At 36.5% G+C, this 20,686-nt stretch overlaps 1 protein-coding gene across 1 annotated transcript in view; it reads left to right on the top strand.

The window, feature by feature from the left end:
• The window catches only part of ME1 (malic enzyme 1), a 286,728-nt gene that overhangs the window by 245,901 nt on the left and 20,141 nt on the right, over window positions 1-20,686 (top strand). Inside the window, 2 exon segments of the mRNA XM_069065073.1 lie at window positions 15,123-15,228; window positions 19,573-19,715. Of these exon segments, the coding sequence (XP_068921174.1) occupies window positions 15,123-15,228; window positions 19,573-19,715 (249 nt within the window).

The following is a 20,686-nucleotide window of genomic DNA, read 5'->3' as shown; positions in this document are numbered from 1 at the left end:
TATATACAATGTACTCTTGGTTCTGTTCACTTCACTTTTCATTAATTCATGTAAATTTCTCCAGGTTTTCCTGAAAGCATCCTGCTCATCATTTTATATAATAGCACAGTAATATTCCATCCCAATTATATACCATAGCTTGGTCAGCTATTCTCCAGTTAATTAGACTACCCTCAATTTCCAGTTCTTTGACACCACTAAAAAAACTGCAGTGAATATTTTTGTACATTTACGTCCTTTTCCCTTTTTTTTTTTTAACCTCTATGGGATATAAACCTAGTAGTGGTACTGCTAGGTCAAAGGGAGTGCATGGTTTTATAGCCCTTTGGCTAAATCCAAATTACTCTACAGAATGATTGCATCTGTTCACAATTCTGCAAATGATGCATCAGTGTCTCAGTTTTTCCCATATTCCCTCCAACATTTGTCATTTTCCTTTTCTGTTCTATTAGCCAATCTGAGAGGTGAGGGGTGGTACTTCAGAGTTTACATTTCTCTAATCAATAGTGATACAGATAGCTTTGATTACTTTTTCTGAAAAATGCTTATAATATTGCTGGGAGCTTTCATTTTGAGGTCTCTTTCTGGAGGTGATTTGATTCTTCTGATTTCTATTTTACCCACTGGTTCTAAAATATCAGGGCAGTTTTCCTTGATAACTTGAAAAATGATGTCTAGGTTCTTTTTTTAATCATGAATATCAGGTAGTCTGATAATTCTTAAAACGTCTCTCTTGGATCTGTTTTCCAGTGAGATATTTTACCTTTTCTTTTATTTTTTCATTCTTTTAATTTTGTTTTATTGCTTCTTGATGTCTCTTGGAGTAATTACCTGCCACTTGTCCAATTGTAATTTTTAAAGAATTGTTTTCTTCATTGAGCTTTTGTACCTCCTTTTTCATTTGACCAATTCTCCATTTTAAAGAGTTCTTTTCTCAATGAATTCTTGTATATCTTTTTCTGTTTGACTGATTTTACTTTTTAGGACATTCTTCTCTTCATTAGGCTTTTATGCTTCTTTTTACCTTTAACCTATTCTGTTTTTTAATGTTATTTTCTTGCATCACTCTCATTTCTTTTCCAATTTTTCCTTAGCCTTTCTCATTTTATTTTTTAAATACTTTTTTACCTCTTCCAGAAATTCTTTTTGGACCTAAGACAAATTCACATTTCTTTTTGAGGCTTTGAATATAGCAGTTTTGACTTTGTTATCTTCCTTCTGTGTTTGTGTTTTGGTCTTCCCTATAAACCATAGTATCTATAGTCAGGATCTTTTTATGTTGTTTGCTTATTTTTCCAGCCTATTTCTTGACTTTGAGCTTTATATTAAAGGTGGGCTGTATTCCCAGGATGGAGGGTATACTGTCCCAAGTTTCAAATTTTTTGTGCAGCTGTTTTCAGATCTAGCCCTTGGTGTTTCAATTTTTTCAAAGTGGTGTGAGCTAAGGAGAAATATGTTTACTGCCCTCCTGGCCTGTGTTCCTGTCTGTGAACAACCACAAGCACCCTTTTCTGCTCTGGAATTATAACCAGGGTCCCTGCTCCCTTGTGGCTGCAAATTCTCATGTGCTGTTGCCCCTCTTCACCCTGGGACTATGACTCAGGAGAGTATGTGTAATGCAGCAGATTACTATACCCAGTGCCAGCATAAGGACCCCTACAATCTGACCCCCTTACTGTCTGTGGGCTAAAAACTAAAGAAGCAGCTGCTACTTGAGTTACCCTCAAGGCTCCCTGCTGGTTTCCTGTGGCTCAGCCTATACTGCCACAGCCTGTGCTGCACCACGCTCCATTCTCACTGCAGTACAATAGATCTTCTCTGCCAACCTTCAAAGTTGTCTTGGGCTGGAAAATTGTTTTACTTTGTCATTTTGTGGGTACTGCCACTCCAGAATTTGTTTTGAGCTATTGTTTAAAGTTGTTTAGAGCAGAATTTGGGAGATCTCAACCAAATCCCTGCCTTTTCTGCACCATCTTGGCTCCACCCCTCTACTAGCTCTACAGGGCCACAATTTGTTGCCATTGCTTGAATACCCAAAGTGTTTTTCTTAAAAGCTCACTGTCTAAATTGGACCCAAATGGCAGTGCTAGTGGGATAGAAAAGATGCATAAATAAAATGAAAAGGGTATCCTTTCAATCAGCTCCTGCCTCTTTTTCTCAATTATGAACTTAGGGTTTTAAAAGGAAGTAATTGAGCAAACTTTAGTAAAATGCCTCTTGAAAGCAGTCTTTACCAAATTAGTCACTATTTGTGCAGTTGTACGTCAGACAGCTCTAGAAAAACAAATAAATCTTTACTCTGTGGACCTTTAAGAAAATTAATCAGTTATTTGCCATTTTTCCTGATACTCAAATACTAGTAGATATATATGTCCACTTAAATGAGTAAGAATCCAGTGTGTAACATTCAGTAACAAATATCAAGGCTATCTCTCATTAGTAGCTTTAGCCAGAAAGATTTATTGAAAAAAAGAAAGTTTAGTGTGTGATTTCTAATCTTTAGAAAGCAAAAAATGTGCAATCTTTTGGTGTCACACAGGAACAATGTAGACAATATACATAGTGGTGAGCATTGTTTATGGGAATGAAATAACCTAGAATAGGAAGGAGCTCAGGTAGAAGAGTCTAGAATTGAATTTGGGGAATTTATACAGTGCTTTCATCAATTCCAAACTTATCCCTGACCCCAAAACTTATTATTTTAATATTGAATTTCTACAGATGAGGCAGCATATTATAGTGGATAGAGGACTTTCCTAGAGTGAGGAGAACACACACATACACACATATAAGTATGTATACATATATATGTATATGTGTGTATGTATGTGTAAGAGCTCTCTCTAATATATACTCTGTCAAACTGTAGGCAAGTCATTTAATATCACATTGTCCCAAGTGACTCCTAAAACTACAAATTGTAAATCAGTGACTGCCAAACTTTATTGGTGGAGACAGTTTTCCTGAACCAATGAAAATGACCTAGGAAGGTGAAATGGTATATTAGAAAGAACATTGGCTCCAGAGTCAGACCTGGGTTCTAATCCCACCTCTGACGTTTAATACCTATGTGACTATAAGCAAATCACTTAACCCTTCCTGGACCTCCATTTCTTTATCTATAATATAAAGAAGTTGCATTAGAAGACCTCCTAGGTCCCTTCTACTATGATATCTATGATCATATGATCTCTCCAGTTCATTGGATTGATCTTTTGCAGAAATGTATGAGAAAGCATGGGAAATAATGGTCCATGATAAGAAGGTTTAAATAGGTTGCATTCTGTACCACTGGATGTAGTGCCAGCACTGATGAACTCATGGACTCACATGGATAGGTTGAAGAAAGGAGTTCACAAACTATTTTCCATGCTTAAATTAGAAATATTATATCCAGGGGCGGCCAGGTAGCACAGCGAGTAAGAGCACCGGCTCCAGTGTCGGGATGACCTGGATCAAATCCAGGCTCAGATACTTAGCACCACACCCAGAAATAATAACTGGCCATGTAACCTTGAGCAAGTTACTTAACCCCAATTGCTTAGGGGCAGCCAGGTGGCTCAGCAAGTAAGAGCACCGGCTCCAGTGTCGGGATGACCTGGATCAAATCCGGGCTCAGATACTTAGCACCACACCCAGAAATAATAACTAGCCGTGTAACCTTGAGCAAGTTACTTAACCCCAATTGCTTAAAAAAAAAAAAAAGAAATATTATATCCAGTTCAACTCAACAAACATTTACTATACATGTATCAGGCACTATGCTAAGTACAAGGGATACAAAGACAAAAAAGTAAAAGAGCCTTTCTTCTCAAGTAGTTGACACTCTTTTGGTGAGAAACAACATGTTATACATATAATAAATAATTATAAAATGTTTACAAAGGAAATGTAAAATAATTTTGGAGTATTATTGAGGAGCAAGCACCAGGTTAAAAGATCAGGGAAGGCCTCTGGTAGGAAATAGCACATAACATGGAAGGAAGCTGGGAATTCCAAGAGGCAGATTGAGAGGAAAAAAATATCGTAAGCCGGGAGGGCAGCCTGAGCAGAGAGACATGAGAGAGAAGGTGGAATGTTGGATAGAGGCACAAGCAAGTGGGGCAGGTTAGCTGGAGCAAAATATGGGTGATGGGAAGTAATGTGAAATAAGCCTAAAAGATAGGTTGGAACCAGACAGTAAAGGGCTTTATATGCCCTCTATATTTATATCCTAGCGGCAGTAGGGAGCCCCTGAAGTTTTATGAGCAAGCACATTAGATAGTCTGACCTGTGTTTTAGGAATATCAGTTGCAGGGGAGAGGTTATAAGGGCCTGGTGGTCATGTGAGTGGAAAGAGGAGGTATTATGGAGGTAAGAATTAATGAAACTTAGTAATTTATTGGAGAAGAAAGGAAGAGTGTAAAGTAGAAGATGATTCCTATGCTATTAATCTCAGTGACTGGAAAGATGATCATGTTCTCTCACCTATGGTGAATTCAGCTATATTATATAAATAGATTCAACATCTCAGGCAGTTTTTGTATATGCTGACTGAATGCACCCATATCCTAAATTCCTTAGTCTACGGTATTATCAGTGGTGGTTATAACCATGAAACTGCTGGTAAACCTCACCAGTCACTCTTACCTCATTTCTTTAACTTGCCAACATAAAGAAATGTGTATGTTCCATGTGCCAAGATAAAGAAAGTTATATATTTTTAAAGGTGGTTATATGTTTAATAGTTTGTGATCTACTTTATATAAAAGGAACATGAGAACTGAATTCATTTCACTTTTTCACTTTATTTTATTGGAATTCATTTTGAAGAGTTAACAAGTCTTAAATGAGTGGTCTATTTTTTCCTTTGGAATTTGCATAATTTTTTGTAGTTATCCTGATTTTGTTAGGTGTATTTATAACATCTTCTGAGGTCTGTTAATAATTGTTTTACTTGTAATGGAACTTTTTGTAACAGAAAAACTATTAAACTATCAGTTCAAATTATATAATCACCAAACTATTTGCCTAATATGTTTTTGTTTTCCTATCACAACCATTCTGTCATCCATATTTCTGTCACACTTCTGTCTCATGGTCAGTATTTAGAGTGGGAATAACCTCACTATAAAGAAAATCAGGATTAGAATTGATTTAGTAGCATCAAGGATTAAAGTATATTGAATCTTATAATATTTGTTGAGAATATTCAAAAGTGTCTTCACAGTTCTACCTCCATGAAGCAATCATTATCCTCTTTTATGTACATTAGAGTTTTTGATGGAAAATGAAGTCATTAATTGGTGAAAACTGCTCAGAAATGTCTTAGTAGATTAAAAGTATATTGGAAAGTAGAGATGAATTGAGAAAAATAATCAGCATGTCAGTAGAACTGTCATTCATAGCTAGAATTTAGAGCAGTTTCAGAAGAGGAGATAAGAAGCTATAAAACCAGAGAAAACTTAATCTATTGTCTGTTTTGGCATTAATTAACAAACTAAATTAATTCTATAATCTGATCAAAATGTACAGCAAAGTTAAGTTGCTTACTATGCCCATATTTTTAGTTGCCCTTCTATGTTATGGGTTACATGGTTGACATTTAGGAAAAGATACTTTGTAGATGAAGTTGTATTTAACATGGACCATTCCTTTGCTTTATTACAATAAAGTTTGCTTTTGTGTAGAATGCAAGTAAAAGAATTTTTTGATTCCTCTAACGGTATCAGTAACTAGGAATGCAAATTCAAGGAAACTAAAAAGTTATAAATCTGATCTTTGACCATTTAAAACGTTAATTTGTTTGATCAACTATGCTGTAATATTTTATGACATTTGGGGTGGCTAAGTGGTGAAGTGAATAGAGCACCGGCCCTGGAGTCAAGAGGACCTGAGTTCAAATTTGGCCTCAGACACTTAACACAAAAACTAGCCGTGTGACCTTGGGCAAGTCATTTAACCCCAATTGCCCTACCTTCCCCCCTCCAAAAAAGCGGAAAAAAAATTTTTTTATGACATTTGCCATCTCTGAATTGGGCTGAATTTGTAAACCTGATACTTAAGAGGCTATTTACTTCTAGGTGCAAAATCTGCGATTCATGTCTTTCATCAATTGACTGGTAGTATCTGATTATTACAGGTGACTTCCTACAGAAATAAAACTTTGTATTAGAAAATTTATTAAAATTATTTAAACCTTATCTACCCATGAGTTAGATTGTGTAAAAAACAATGATATAATGTTTAGAGCAAGATTTATAGAAATATAACCACCATTCTTTTATAGACATAATATATATATGTTGTTGTTTTTTTGCCTTTTGCCTTTTGGTGGGCAATTGGGGTTAAGTAACTTGCCCAGAATTACATGGCTAGTTTTTTGTGTGAGTGTTAAGTGTCTGAGGCCGGAACAAAACTTGGGTCCTCCTGACTCCAGGGCCGGCGCTTTACTCACTGCGCCACCTAGCCGCCCCTTGGACATGAATTTTTTTATGCTTAATCTAAGTATTATTCTAGACATAAGGAGAATATTCGTCTTGTACGTATCTGTCAGTCAGAACCTTCTAAGACACATATATAGTATAAGTGCAGGGACTCAAAGTAGTTTTGAAGCTAAAATCTAGTAGTAGCATAAATACCAATACTAGTTGTTGTAATTAGCATTAGCAGTAATTGTAGTTTAAATTTACATACTGTTCGTTTGCAAAATTATTTCATATATATTATTTCATTGAGCCCTAACAATAGCCCTGTAAATAGTGTAAATATCTTTAATATAATTTTACAGATGAGAAAAGTGAGACTCAGACTTACCTATGGTCAGAGTCGACAGTTATGTAGCATGGTAGAAAGAATGCTAAAATCGGAGTCAAAGGGCCCAATTTAGCATTATTATCTGTGTGATCTTAGACAAGTCTTTAATCTCTCTGGGTCTCAATTTCATCTCCTGGATAATTCTAACTCTAAGGCTACAAAACTTTAGCATTTTTCTTACTTCATGTTTAGTGCTATTTATACTAGACCATACTATTTTATATTTTCAGAGAAAGAAGGCATCAATATCCCTAAACATTTCCAATGACCTCTCAGAGCATTCTCCCCGGCATATTTTTTGATGGAGAAGAAACTGTTTTGTTCCATATGGCTTTTCTGCTCTGTGCAGCTTGGCTTAAAACATTAAAAAATTACCATATGTCTTATATAGCAGTTTCATCAGATCTGATTTAGCTCTAATGACGGTCGCATTTCAGTTAAAATTTCTTCTCCACATGGCTCAGGTCTCTCTCCCTTCCTAATTGTTGAGACCTAGGCTGGTATTCAACAACTATTTTAAAAACATTTATTTGACACCTACTGTGTTCAAGACCCTGTGCTAAGTACTAGGGGAAATGGCAAATCTCTTCCTTCTGACTACTCCCCCCCAACTTGCCCTCCCTTCTATCATCTCCCCCTCTTATCTCCTTCCCCCCTACTTTCCTGTAGGGTAAGATACTCAATTGAGTGTGTATGTTATTCCCTCCTTAAGCCAAAGCCAGTGAGAGTAAGGTTGACTCATTCCCTTTCACCTTCCTGCTCTTCCCCTCTATTGTAACAACTTTTTCTTGCCTCTTTTATGTGAGATAAGTTACCCCATTCTATGTCTCCCTTTCTCCTTCTCCCAATATATTCCTCTCTCACCTCTTAATTTTATTTACAAATTCATATTCAACTCACCCTGTGCCCTCTATATATACATATATACACACACATATACATACCTATACATACATATGTTTATACATACACACGCATATATTCCCTCCAACTATTCTGATACTGAGAAAAGTCTCATGAGTTACAATTATCATTTTTTCCATGTAGGAATGTAAACAGTTCAACTTTAATAAGTTCCTTACGATTTCTTTTTCCTGTTTACCTTCTCATGTTTCTCTTGCTTCTTTTATTTGAAATGCAAATTTTCTGTTCAGCTCTGATCTTTTCATCAAGAATGCTTGAAAGTTCTCTGTTTCATTGAAGTATTATGCCCAGTTTTTCTGGGTAGGGGATTGGTTTTAATCCTAGCCCCTTTGACCTCCAGAATATCATATTCCAAGCCCTTCAATTCCTTAATGTAGAAGCTGCTAGTTCTTATGTTATTCTTATTGTGTTTCCACAATATTCCAATTATTTCTTCCTAACTGCTTGTAATATTACCTCCTTGACCTGGGAACTCTGGAATTTGGCTATAATATTCCAAAGAGTTTTCTTTTGGGGATCTTTTTCAAGAGGTAATCAGTGAATTCTTTCAATTTTCTATTTTGCCCTCTGATTCTAAGATATCAGGGCAGTTTTCCTTGATAATTTCTTGAAAGATAATTTCTAGGCTCTTTTTTTGATCACGGCTTTCAGTAGTTTTTAAATTCTCTCTCCTGGATCTATTTTTCAGGTCAGTGGTTTTTCCAATAAGATATTTCACGTTGCCTTCTATTTTTTTCATTCTTTTGGATCTGTTTCATAATGTCTTGATTTCTCATAAAGTCATTAGCTTCTATTTGCTCCATTCTAATTCTGAAGGAATTATTTTCTTCAGTGAACTTTTGAATTTACTTTTCCATCTGGCCAATTCTGCTTTTTAAGGTATTCTTCTCCTCATTGACTTTTTGGAACTCTTTTTCCATTTGAGCTAGTCTATTTTTAAGGTGTTATTTTCTTCATTATTTTTTGGGGTCTCTTTTAGCAAGCTGTTGGCTCATTTTTCTTGCGTCAGTCTCATTTCTCTTCCCAATTTTTCCTCCACTTCTCTTGATTTTCAAAATCCTTTTTGAGTTCCTCCATGGCCTGCAACCAATTCATATTTTTCTTGGAGGCTTTTGATGCAGGAGTTTTGACTTTGTTGTCTTCTTCTAGTTCTATGTTTTGATCTTCTTTGCACCAAAGAAAGATTCTATAGTTTTATTTCTTTTCCTCTGCTTGCTCATTGTCCCTGCCAATTACTAGACTTTTGAACTCTGCCATGCTAGAACTCTGCTTCCAGAGTGGAGAATGCTCTGTACCAAATTTCTGGGGTTTTGTGCAGCTGTTGTCAGACCTTTTTCTAGGCAATTGCCTCAGAACTGTGAGGAGGACTCACAGGAGGACTCAGCCAGCATAAGCTCTGCTGCACCAGCGCTCCTCCTTACCCCAGGACCACCCACCAAGACTGCAACCCAGATCCAAGCAGGGCAAAGCAAAAGAATCCTGCCTCAGCACCAGCAAAGAGATTCCTGCAGTTGCCTTCTCATCAGCTACTTGGTCCCCCCACTGTCTGTGGAGCTGGAGCTCTGAAAGCAGCTGCTGCTGCCTCTGCCACCCCATGGGCAGGGGCCAAACTGTGCTCTTCTTTCACCCAGGGCTAACAGAGTTTCCCCACTGAACATTTACCTTTTCTTTGGTGTTTGTGGGTTGAGAAGTCTGGAAACCTCCACAGCTGCCAGTGAGTCTGTCCCCAGAGGTCTGCTGCAGCCTGGTCTGTGCTGCTGGTCTGTGCCAGCACGGCCCTCACAGGACTGCACACCATTCCCAGCCTGGCGCAATAGACCCTTCCTGTGGGCCTTCCTCCCTTCCCTCCCCCGCCACCCCCCCCCACACACACACACATACCCTTCCCTCAGGAAATTTGCATTTTCAAATAATTTACCTTCCCTGCACTCGCTTACCTTTCAGAGTACTTCCAACTCACCTTTTCTTTGTTAGTTAAGGGCAAGAGATAGAATGATACCCTGGGAGTATGAACAAGGGAACATTTCTTAGGAAGGAAAAGACCTATACGTGTTTGTAGGCAAATGGGAAGAGCCAATAGAGAAAAATTGGAAATGTGAGAAAGGAAAGGAAAGGAATGATGCTGTGAACAATGTAACAACAAGAATAATTCACTTTTCCATAGTGCCTTGAAGTTTACAAAGCAGCTCCCTCAGCAATAACTCTCTGTAGGGCTGGTTTTTCAAATATTACTCTACTCTTTCTTGTTAAAGGGGTTTATAACTTTTATTTCCAGAACACACATTTTAAAACAAATGTGAAGAGAATATCAATAATCTTAAAATAGGATGGTCATTTTCTTACATGCTTGGTTTTCTCCCACCTAAAAAAACCTACACTTGCTCATGCCATTAGCTAAAGTGATCGTCTGTTATTTCTCTTCCATTTCACTGACAAAATCCTAGAATTAGATATATTCCTTCCTCACTACCCACTGAGTTCTTATCCCCTTAAAATTTGACTTCTGACCCCAAATGAAACTTTTCTCTAAGATTACCAGTGATCTTAGTTATCATATCTGATGACCTGTTTTCAATACTTATCCATCTTTACCTCTTTGCACTGGAATTTTAGAGATCTAAGATGAGAAATGTCTTCAAATAATCTGTACCAAAAGAATTCAAGTAAAATCTCAGGAACAAACTTTCTATGATGAAAATAGAAAATGAAGGGAGGGAAAGGTTAGAACTATGTCCATACTCAATAAAATACAACTAGTTTACAAATAAATTTGTGAAAAGCAAAAATGAATCTTAAATGTAGAAAAAAAATTCATGTTGTATTTTTTTTTAATTGCACAACCTGTAGAGTCCAAAATTAGAGATGGTCCTGTAATGACAGAATACAAATAAAGTATCAAACTGATTGAATTACCAGTTCACAACACAAGACTAAAAACAACTTGGAGAAAAGATACAGAAAGCATCTATGGAAAAGGGATTACCTTCTTTCTGGTGCTCTAGTTATTGGTGAATAGAACTATTCAGTGAATGCTCAGATCATCATTCCATGATTACTAGCCTTTTTTCAAACATTCAGCTTTTTAAAGTCATCACTTGGATTCAAATGTTTGGGGATCAGTCTATGAGTTATTTACATATCTTACTAGATGTGAAGCCTTCTGGCCAAGTTTTAGCCTTTTTATAAGTTTCAGAATTCAAGAGATGACCACAATGATACTAAAATTAATAGAGTGTATTGTTCATGAAAAATACTACTCTTTCAGTACTAACCTGTCTTCTTTTACTGTATTTCTTTTGCACTGTGGCTTAGCTATTCCACAAATGATCATTTCCCAGAGATTACTAGTTAATTTTGACATTAATTTTCTGATCCGCATCTCATATGTATGTAGGAGGAGAAACTAATGTGCTAGTGGTATTTAAAACACATAATTTGCCTGGCAGTCATATATTCTGTAGTCAGGGAAAAAAAACAGAACAGTTTGAGAGAACTCTGCCTTTTTGAATTATCATGTAACAGTTACCATTTTCGGAACATAAATTCAGACACATTAATCATTTAGTAAGTATTTATCTTATTAAATTGAAAAATATCTGTGAAATTAGTCTTTATACATGGATTCTCTCTTAATTGTTTTAATAATTATTTTCTGTTGCTCTAGATAGATTGGTAGATTATTCCAAAATTGTTGCATATTTTATGAATTTGTAAAGACACTTTAATGCTGGCCTGTGAGTGTAGTAATAAGCCTATTTTTCTTGTGCATTTAACACAATGGGGATTGTAATTTCTATTTTTATTTGCTTTTACCACCCCAAATACTATTGGAATTCTTCCTTTTTTGTTGATTAGTTTGTGTTCAGAGAGTGAAAATTAATTTTGACAGTAGCCTAAGCAAAGCATAAAAGATAAAAAATGAATAAAAACTGGGGAGAAGGAAGAATGGCAGCACTGACTAGATTATGTGTCGCAGAATATATTTTCTCTTTTACACATATACTCAGTTTTTGTCATAGATAACACCATACCTCAAGTAATGGAAAATGTTTGTAAGTCAGGGAAATGTCTGGGCCGTTAAAGTGTTAATAGGTGGTGCTGATGAGGCTAAAATTGAGAGTTTGACATATAAACTCTCTTCCACAGCTTCAGAAGCAAGAATATGTAGGTGGCTAATATGAAAAATAATTCAGAATCCTTACTCTACCAAGAGTAGACCAGGAACATCCTCATATACAACAACACATTTACTTAAGGCATAATGTGGGTACTCATAGCTCTGTATAGGGCTATGAATGATTCCAAACCACATCCATTTTCTTCCACATACACCCACGATGGAGAATATGAATTTTTGGGAAAGGGTAAGAAGCCAAAACTGTCATCATTTCATTTCAGAATGCCAGGGGCTGAAAATCATTACTTTCATAGCTGCTTCATGGTTCCCAAAGGGAGATGTCCTTCTCATCAGACCACAAACTCATTTGGCATTTCTAGAAGTTTGAATCTTATGGGAGGACATTGAAGGAGAGCCAGAGTGATCATGAATTGCAAATTCCATCCTTCTTTAGAAATGGCCCAGAATCACTTCTGTATAAATCATCTTTAGAGAAATTGTATTCTAGCAAATGGGTCAAATAACACAAGGCTGGAACTGGTACATGGCCCATGTCTTCAGTGCTTTCCTTCCTGAAGTTTGTTTTTACCTCTTTTGCAAAACAGCCATGGTAACATTAGGACCGTGATAAGTATTGGATAAAATGTAAAATCATACTTTTCTTTAAAATCATTTTAAGAAAACAGAAACCAAAGGTAAAGGCAGTTTTCAAATGGGAGATAAAGCAACCCATATTGGGTTCTCTTCTTGATTCTGTAACAGAACAATTTTTGAGTCTTGAGTTCTCTCATTTGTAAATCTGTCACCTAAAAATTAAGACTTCAATTAATATTTCCCTCCTACGTAATTTTAGTCTTTTACATATGTGATTAAAATATGTTAAGTAGGGGTGGCTAGGTGGCGCACTGAATAGAGCACTGGCCCTGGAGTCAGAAGGACCTGAGTTCAAATCCAGCCTCAGGTACTTAACACTTACTAGCCATTTGGCCTTGGGCAAGTCACTTACCCCAGTTGCCCCTCCAAACAGGAAAAAATTTAAGTAAAAATGATTCTGTGAATACACATATTTTATTTTTTCTTCCTGTTGATTTTTAGGGCAGTGTTTAATGTGTAACGTTATGTGATGAGTCAAAATTTTTGAAAAGCATTATGTAATTGCTTCAGATTAATGTTTATAGAAACTGGAGTGCCATCTTCTGGAATTATTTGAAGCAGTTGTCTCCAGAGTTTGATTCAAAGTGACTTGAAACCACATCTTTGGGGTAAGGGTGGGAGTGGTGCTTTAGCACACAGACATTATTATGCCATTTCAGCCTACGGTATTCATTGATGTACAAATTGGCAAAAGTAGTCAATCTTCCATAAGACTGGAAGATTTAATCTATGACAAATGCCATATTCATTTTCTAAAAGAGATTCATTTTCTAGAATAAATGCAATATCAGTACCATTAGATGGCAAGGTAAGATTGCTGAAAATCAGTTCCTGGAAAGCTATGATCTCTTCCCTCCTCTGAGTTTCCGTAATACTTGTTTATTTTTTCTATTACCCCCATCTACCATTATGAAAGCTATATAATGGCATTTTAAAAAATTAGTACCATGCCTTGACATTTATTATTGTTGATTTTTCCCCACATTTTATATCAGGATACTTTTTGTCACTTAATAGTCATGGTATGATACTTGGGAAAATGGAGGAAAAACTTGAGTGATAATTATAATACTTTAAAAGTCAAGCATAGATTCCCCTTCAGACAACTTTAAAATAACGCCTCAAATTGAATTCTGGAGTAGCAGAGCCAACAAAAGGTCAGAGTGAGAGATTTTTCCAGCCTGATAAAATTTAAGAAGTCAGGAGAGGTCTGTGACACTAGGGTGGGGACTAGCCTTGGAGGTAGCAACAGCTTCAGGGACTCTCCAGCCAGAGATGGTAAGGGGATATGGCAACTGATCAGAAAGAGATTATACCAGACCCCTATAATCTGAACCGACACTGCACACAGGATTGTGTACTGTTTGGCAACTCCATTGCCCATACCGTCTCTTGGATCAGAGTCCTGGCGTAGAGAGGAAAGTTTGCAGTCAAAAGGGACCTAGGTCCCTGAGGAGCAGTAATGCTTGTGGCTGCAAGGGATCAGGGGTCCTTTGAGGGTAAGAACAAGAACTCAGACCAGGAGAGCAGTGACCATATCTTTCCCCCAATCTTGGAAGTACTTCCAAAATTTTAAACTTCTGGAACTAGCTCTGAAAACATCAGTGGGAAAAAAACCTTATATGAACTGATGCAAAGTGAAATGAGCAGAACCAGGGGAACATTGTATATAATAACAGCAATATTACAATGATTTTTTTTTTGCCTTTTGGAGGGCAATTGGGGTTAAGCAACTTGCCCAAGGTTACACAGCTAGTTTTTGTGTGTGTGTGTGGGTGTTAAGTGTCTAAGGCCAGAACCGAGCTCAGGTCCTCCTGACTCCAAGGCCAGCGCTTTACTCACTGCACCACCCAGCCGCCCCTATTGCAATGATTATTAACCATGAAAGGCTTAGCTACTCTGATCGGAATGGTGATCCAAGATAATGCTAAAGGACTCATGATGAAAAATGCTATCCACCTCCGGGGAGAGAACTGATGTACTGAATGCCGGTTGAGGCATGCTTTTTTTTTCACTTTATTTGTTTCTTTTTGTTGTTTTGTATTTTGTTTTATTTTGCAACATGACTAATGTGGAAATGGTTTACCTGCTTTCACATGTATAATTGATATCATATTGCTTGCCTTTTCCTAGAGAATGAGAGAATTTGGAAGTCAGGTTTTTGTGTGTGTGTTTTGTTTTTGCTTTTTTTGGAGGGGGAAAGGCAGGGCAGTTGAGGTTAATTGACTTGCCCAAGGTCACGTGGCTAGTAAGTGTTAAGTGTCTAAGGTCAGATTTGAACTCAGGTCCTCCTGACTCCAGGGCCGGTGCTCTATTCACAGCACCACTTTTTAAAAATGAATGTTAGGGGCAGCTAGGTGGCATGGTTGATAGAGCACTGGCCCCTGGAGTCAGGAAGACCTGAGTTCAAATTTGACTTAAGATACTTACGCTGTATGACCCTGGGCAAGTCACTTCACTCTGATTACCTCAATAACAAAAAAGAATGCTAAAAATAAATAAAATATTAAAGTGAAGAAAGATAAAAGTCAAATATAAGCCTTGGTTATGAATTGTGTAGATTAGAATAATGTTGCTTTAGTTCATGTCCATTTTAGTAGATTCATCATTTGTTTTCATTTGACTTATTTAGGGACGTGCTTCTTTAACACATGAAAAAGAGAAATTTGTCCACAAACATCGTGAAATGAATAACCTTGAAGAGATTGTCCGAGAAATAAAGCCAACTGCCCTCATAGGTAACACTTTTTTTTTTACACGTTTGATTTTTTAGTTTCAAATTATACTGTCTACTGTTCTTAGAGTTTATTAGAGAAACATATTATTCATGTTTAACAACAGCTCAACAGCAATTTACTAAACACAATTCTGAACTTATAAAATTTAAAAAATAAGTTATAAATTCATTCAAAGCAATGGCATCTTAAAGGAAATTACCAAAATTGGTACTCAGGTACTACCATCTTACTCCTGCAAACACCAGGTGTTTCAAATAATTTTAGCAGCCTATTAGTATAATTATCCACCGAGAATGTAAGCTCTGTGACACAAGGCATTGTAACTTTTACTTATAGCTAGTTAGTGTTAGAACCTAGACTGAAACCTAGGTTTTAGTATTTCCTTTTTTCTTTAAACTAAACTGCATTTTATCTCAGTGTCTTCCATAACACATCCACAAGCAGGCATGTTGCTGTCTCGGTCTTACTAGGACAATTAGCATAAAACTTTAAAATGCCCATTGCTAAAACAACACTGAAACAGGCATGAGATTGCTTTCTAACAGTATATAGTGTTGTTTTTTGTTCAAAAACATGAATGTGTAAAGAGCCAAAAATAAGATAATGGACTTCAGTTATACGGCTTTAATGGGTAGAGAGAAATTCAAGCGAAAAAAGTGAAAGCTGTATGTATGTATGTATGTATTTTAGCTAATGTTCACTTTAAGGAAGAACAATACATAAATTTTCATTCTGTTTAGATGACCCCAAAAGATAACTTAATTTGTCAGTCTTTATGCCTTGATCCCAAATATTTGTTTTTCAGTGGTGCTGATAAAGATTACCTGAGACACAATAGAATATATATGAAATGTAGTTTTTTATTAATGGTGACTAATAGCTCTTAATTAAGACAAATTATTTGCTTATTTCTTTCAAGTAGAAATTAAGAGTGTCATGAATTTGCTTAGAAGTATGGTAGTCTTTATAAAAGACAGTATGTTTAATTTTTGTATATAATTGGCCAACTTGCACATAATTGTCTTATGTCAGTAAGACTGATTATATATTTAAAAGGGTCAGAATCATTTTTTCTTTAGCCCTTCACCTTTTCATTTCTCATTTTAAGAACAATAAACTGCTCACTATTAATGTCATCGTAAAAATAATTCATTGAAAAATATTTTGTGTATTTTTATGTTGAAAAAATGTTGAAACAATAGATGTTTTAGTATTTTCATTTTATTGCTCTCTTGGTTCTTTTGAATTGTTTAAAGGAGCAATATTATTTCTTCATGTCAATAGGCTTCTCATAGTAGTGAATATAGTGAAGCCCTAATTGAATTTAATAATACTTGTGTCTATTACTACCTTTTTTGAAAACTGTTAGAATTGGTTAATTTCACTTTCTGGTAGAGTGCCAGACTCAGAATCAGGAAAATCTGAGTTGAAACGCAGACACTTAATAGCTGTGGCCTATACAGGCCACTTAACCTTGCTGGGCCTTATTCTTCCCCTTTGTAAAAGGAGAGGGTTATACTAGATGGTCTCCAAATCTCTTCCATCTCTAAATCCTTTTCTCAGTCCACATGCTTTTTCTTAGCAATCACCTCCACTCCCAGAGTACAGCTCATCTCTCTTAGTAGCTGACTAAGCAGTCTCGTAACAGACCTCTTTTCTACCAGGCTTCTGTTTATGTTCACTAGCATTTCCAAAACCAGACTTAGCACCTTCCCTAAAAAAAACTTGTTCTGTGGTTTCACTATCTCCTCTAATAGTGTGACTATTCCTATTCCTTGGGTTCCAAACCTCAGTTATTATGACTCCTCCTTCTCTTCTCTTTCTCTTGTCCACTGAATATAATCACGTACTATGACCTGTTGTTACTTCTACAATTCTGTCTTCTCTCCCTCCTCTTTTCACTACCACTACCCTAGTTCAGGCCATCCATTGAATCAAACTGGGCATAATAGCATGTTAACTGATTTCCCTAACTTCAGTTTACCACTTTCTCCTTCAGCCAGTCAATCAGTAAACATTTATTAAGGGTCTTTGCTAAGCAGTGGGGACACAATGAATTGTCGAGCTTCTAGGGGCAGCCAGGTGGCTCAGCGAGTAAGAGCACCGGCTCCAGTGTCAGGATGACCTGGGGATCAAATCTGGGCTTGGATACTCAGCACCACACCCAGAAATTACTGGCCATATAACCTTGAGCAAGTTACTTAACCCCGATTGCTTTTAAAAAAAAAAAAGAATTGTCAAAGATACTCCTCATTCTCAAGAAGCAGATGATATAATGGGGAAGATAATATGCAAATAACTATGTGCAATCTATATACATAATAAATTGGAAATAATCAACAGAAGGAAGACACTAAAATTAATAGAAATTGGAAAAGCCTTTCTGTAAGAGATGGGATTTTAGGTAGGACTTGAAGGAACCCAGGAGGCAGAGATGCAGAGGGAGAACATTCCAAGCATGTGTAAAATTCCCAGAAACAGGGGATGGACTGTCTTGCTTGAAGAACAACCTGTAGACCAGTGTCACTGGATCACAGAGTAGGGGTGAGAGATGTGTAAGATGTAAGAAGGTAGGCCAGCTTTTAAAGCTTTTACTTTAGAATTGTGTTGTATAACAGCAAGAATATCCTTCCAAAAATCACATTTCCAGGTAATCTTTCCTTGTCACACCATCTGTGTTCTTGGTGCAAGATGAACTCCTGACAGATCAAAGTAGTTGTCATAAATTCCCCCATTCTCAAAGTACTCTCATAGCACTGTTAGGTTTATCTTCCTAAATTACTCCTTTCTCAGAGGAATGATGATGAAGCTTCCGTTGGGGGGATATATTCATTCTCATATTGTAGATTAAGTCATATGTTTTCAACATAGTCACCTTGGGAATTTGTTTTGTTTAACTATATATATATAATTTGTAGCAGATCTTTTTTAATCCATTGGAGGGGTAAGTAGTGAGAAGAGAGAAGAAAGCTTAGGTTAGGAGTGCACCCCCACCCCCCAAAATAGGAAAGAATAGGAAAAGAAAGAAAAGAGTCATCGAGATATATTTTTGAAATTCTCAGATGAAAACAGATGGTCAGAAGAAAGATAAACGAGACAGTTTTTAAGTTACATGTCAAATTATATACTTAAAAAAGAAAAGCAAGCAGTTTGCAATAGAGATTTGTAGTTTAATATACAAGCCACGCATTCTTTTCTACTATGTATATGGAAGTGTTCATTTTAGTTAATGGTTGTTAAACTCAGAAGTTTTTTTAGAAAAAGGGAAAGTGAGATGAGAACCAAGATAATAAAACATCATGAAAGTCAAGGGAAGAAATGAATTTTAAGGAGGGATCAGTAGTATCAGATGTGAAAGAGAAATCAAGAAAAGAACGATAGATTTGCTCAAACCCATTTGGTTACTTTCTAGGGTAAAGTTTCAGTATAGTAGAGTGGTTAAGGAGAAAACAGGTAGTCACATCAAACATTATTCCAGAGGACTAATGAAGCAAGCTATCCACCCTTGATAGTAGAGGCAAAGTACTAGAGAAACAGAATAAGACAGATTTTTTGATATGACCAGCATGGGAATTTGTTTTGCTTAACTTCACTTTATATGAGATGTCATCGTTGTTTTTTAAAATTACTATTTGTATTTATTGTTACAGAATATTTTTTCAAGGTTTTGTTAGATTTTTTAGTTAATTCTTCCTCACTCTTTTATCTTCCTGTCTAGGTTTCCTCCAAGTGAGTGATACCTTAGAGTTGAAATGTGCTACATGATAATTTTTAATGATTAGAATTTTATTTTTAAAAATATTTTTGCTTTTTATCAGGGCTTTCACCCTGCTAAATTGCATCCATAGAATTGTCTACAGGCAGAAAATCCATGCTGCTCATATTCTCATCTTCTATTAATGTCTAAAAATAAAATTAAGGTTCCCTTTAAATCCAGTATTAATGTGTTATCAGTTATGGTATTAAATCCATGCTTTTTATTTTTTAAAGCAATCGGGGTTAAGTAACTTGCTCAAGGTTACACGGCCAGTTATTTCTGGGTGTGGTGCTGAGTATCTGAGCCCGGATTTGATCCAGGTCATCCCGACACTGGAGCCGGTGCTCTTACTCACTGAGCCACCTGGATGCCCCTAACTCCATGCTTTTTAATAGAACTTTAGAGCTATTTACACTCATGAACTTCTCTCTTCCTTTTTAGCACTGTAGTTTAAAATAGAAGGCTCATATTTTAGCTAAGCCAGTTCTAGAAAATAACAAAAAAGCACCTCATTGCTTTTCTAGATAGTCTTGTGGGTTCTTTGATGGATGAAATAATAATGTTTCTTATCACTGTGTCTTGAACAGGGGTTGCTGCAGTTGGTGGTGCTTTCACAGAACAGATTCTCAAGGACATGGCTTCCTTCAATGAGCGACCCATCATTTTTGCTCTAAGTAACCCAACAAGCAAAGCAGAATGTTCTGCAGAGCAGTGCTACCGAGTGACAGAGGTAAAGCAAGAGGGAGACTGGCATTTTGAAAAGTAAATCTGGCCTGTCCCAAGACTCTTAGGATAGCAAATAAATGCTGGGGAAAAGATAACAAGAGAAGAGCAAATGATGTTTTTCTGAGTGCTGAAGAAAAATTGACAGACTGAAATGTCATTAGAACTACATGCTTTTCTGATCTCTTGCTTGGAGCAATAAGATATTTACTCTGACATATTTGCAGGCTTGTTAAAAAAAATTCAATGGTAATTGATTTTTCTAATTTCATTTCACTGACTCTAATGAGATAAACTCATAAATCTGGCATTTCAAGTTAGGAAAAAAGAAAAAGCCTATTCCCAATTGCTTACTGAAGTATTTTGATGCATTTTACCAGCTGTTCCCAAACACACTGAAGTATACGATACAAAACCATAATTTTATTTTTGCTCTGTTAAAAGATCTCCTCCCAGGTTCAGGTTTTGATGCCAAGGGTGGAACTTTGGTAGTCTTCCATTTAGCCATTCTGTATACATGAGCCTCTAACTCCTTGATTACTTCACTGCCTCATAGAGTAAAGTAACATTCATTGCAAGCAACACTTGATCTTTTTTCTCTTCAAAATCATCAAATGGAAAGAACTGGGCAATGTATTATTAAAGACAGGAAATCTTTTAAAATAGTCCATTATAGAATTGCATAAAATTTTATGGTTTTATATCTTATAGCCAACCATCAGTATGAGGCCAGAAGAGTCAGGCTATACTCCAAAGAATGGTAGCAGAATGGGGGTGGGATTGGGGATTGAAGAGTGACCTGTCAGCCTGTTGCCCTCAGTCTCGCCCTTAATCCCTTTTGCTGTTGGTGTGAGTCACACATAACACTCCATCTCCAAACTCTGCCTTTTCATTGGCTCTCCCTCCTTATCTCTGTCTATTCCGCTTCTCTGGCTTCCTTCAAGACAGCTCATATGCACACTGGTCTCTCTCCTAACC

Source organism: Petaurus breviceps, unplaced genomic scaffold, assembly GCF_028583685.1.
Source record: "Petaurus breviceps papuanus isolate PSGF00001 unplaced genomic scaffold, PetGlider_PUasm1.0 90667, whole genome shotgun sequence".
Classification (NCBI taxonomy): Eukaryota; Metazoa; Chordata; class Mammalia; order Diprotodontia; family Petauridae; genus Petaurus; species Petaurus breviceps.
This window is presented reverse-complemented; position numbering and strand designations above follow the sequence as displayed.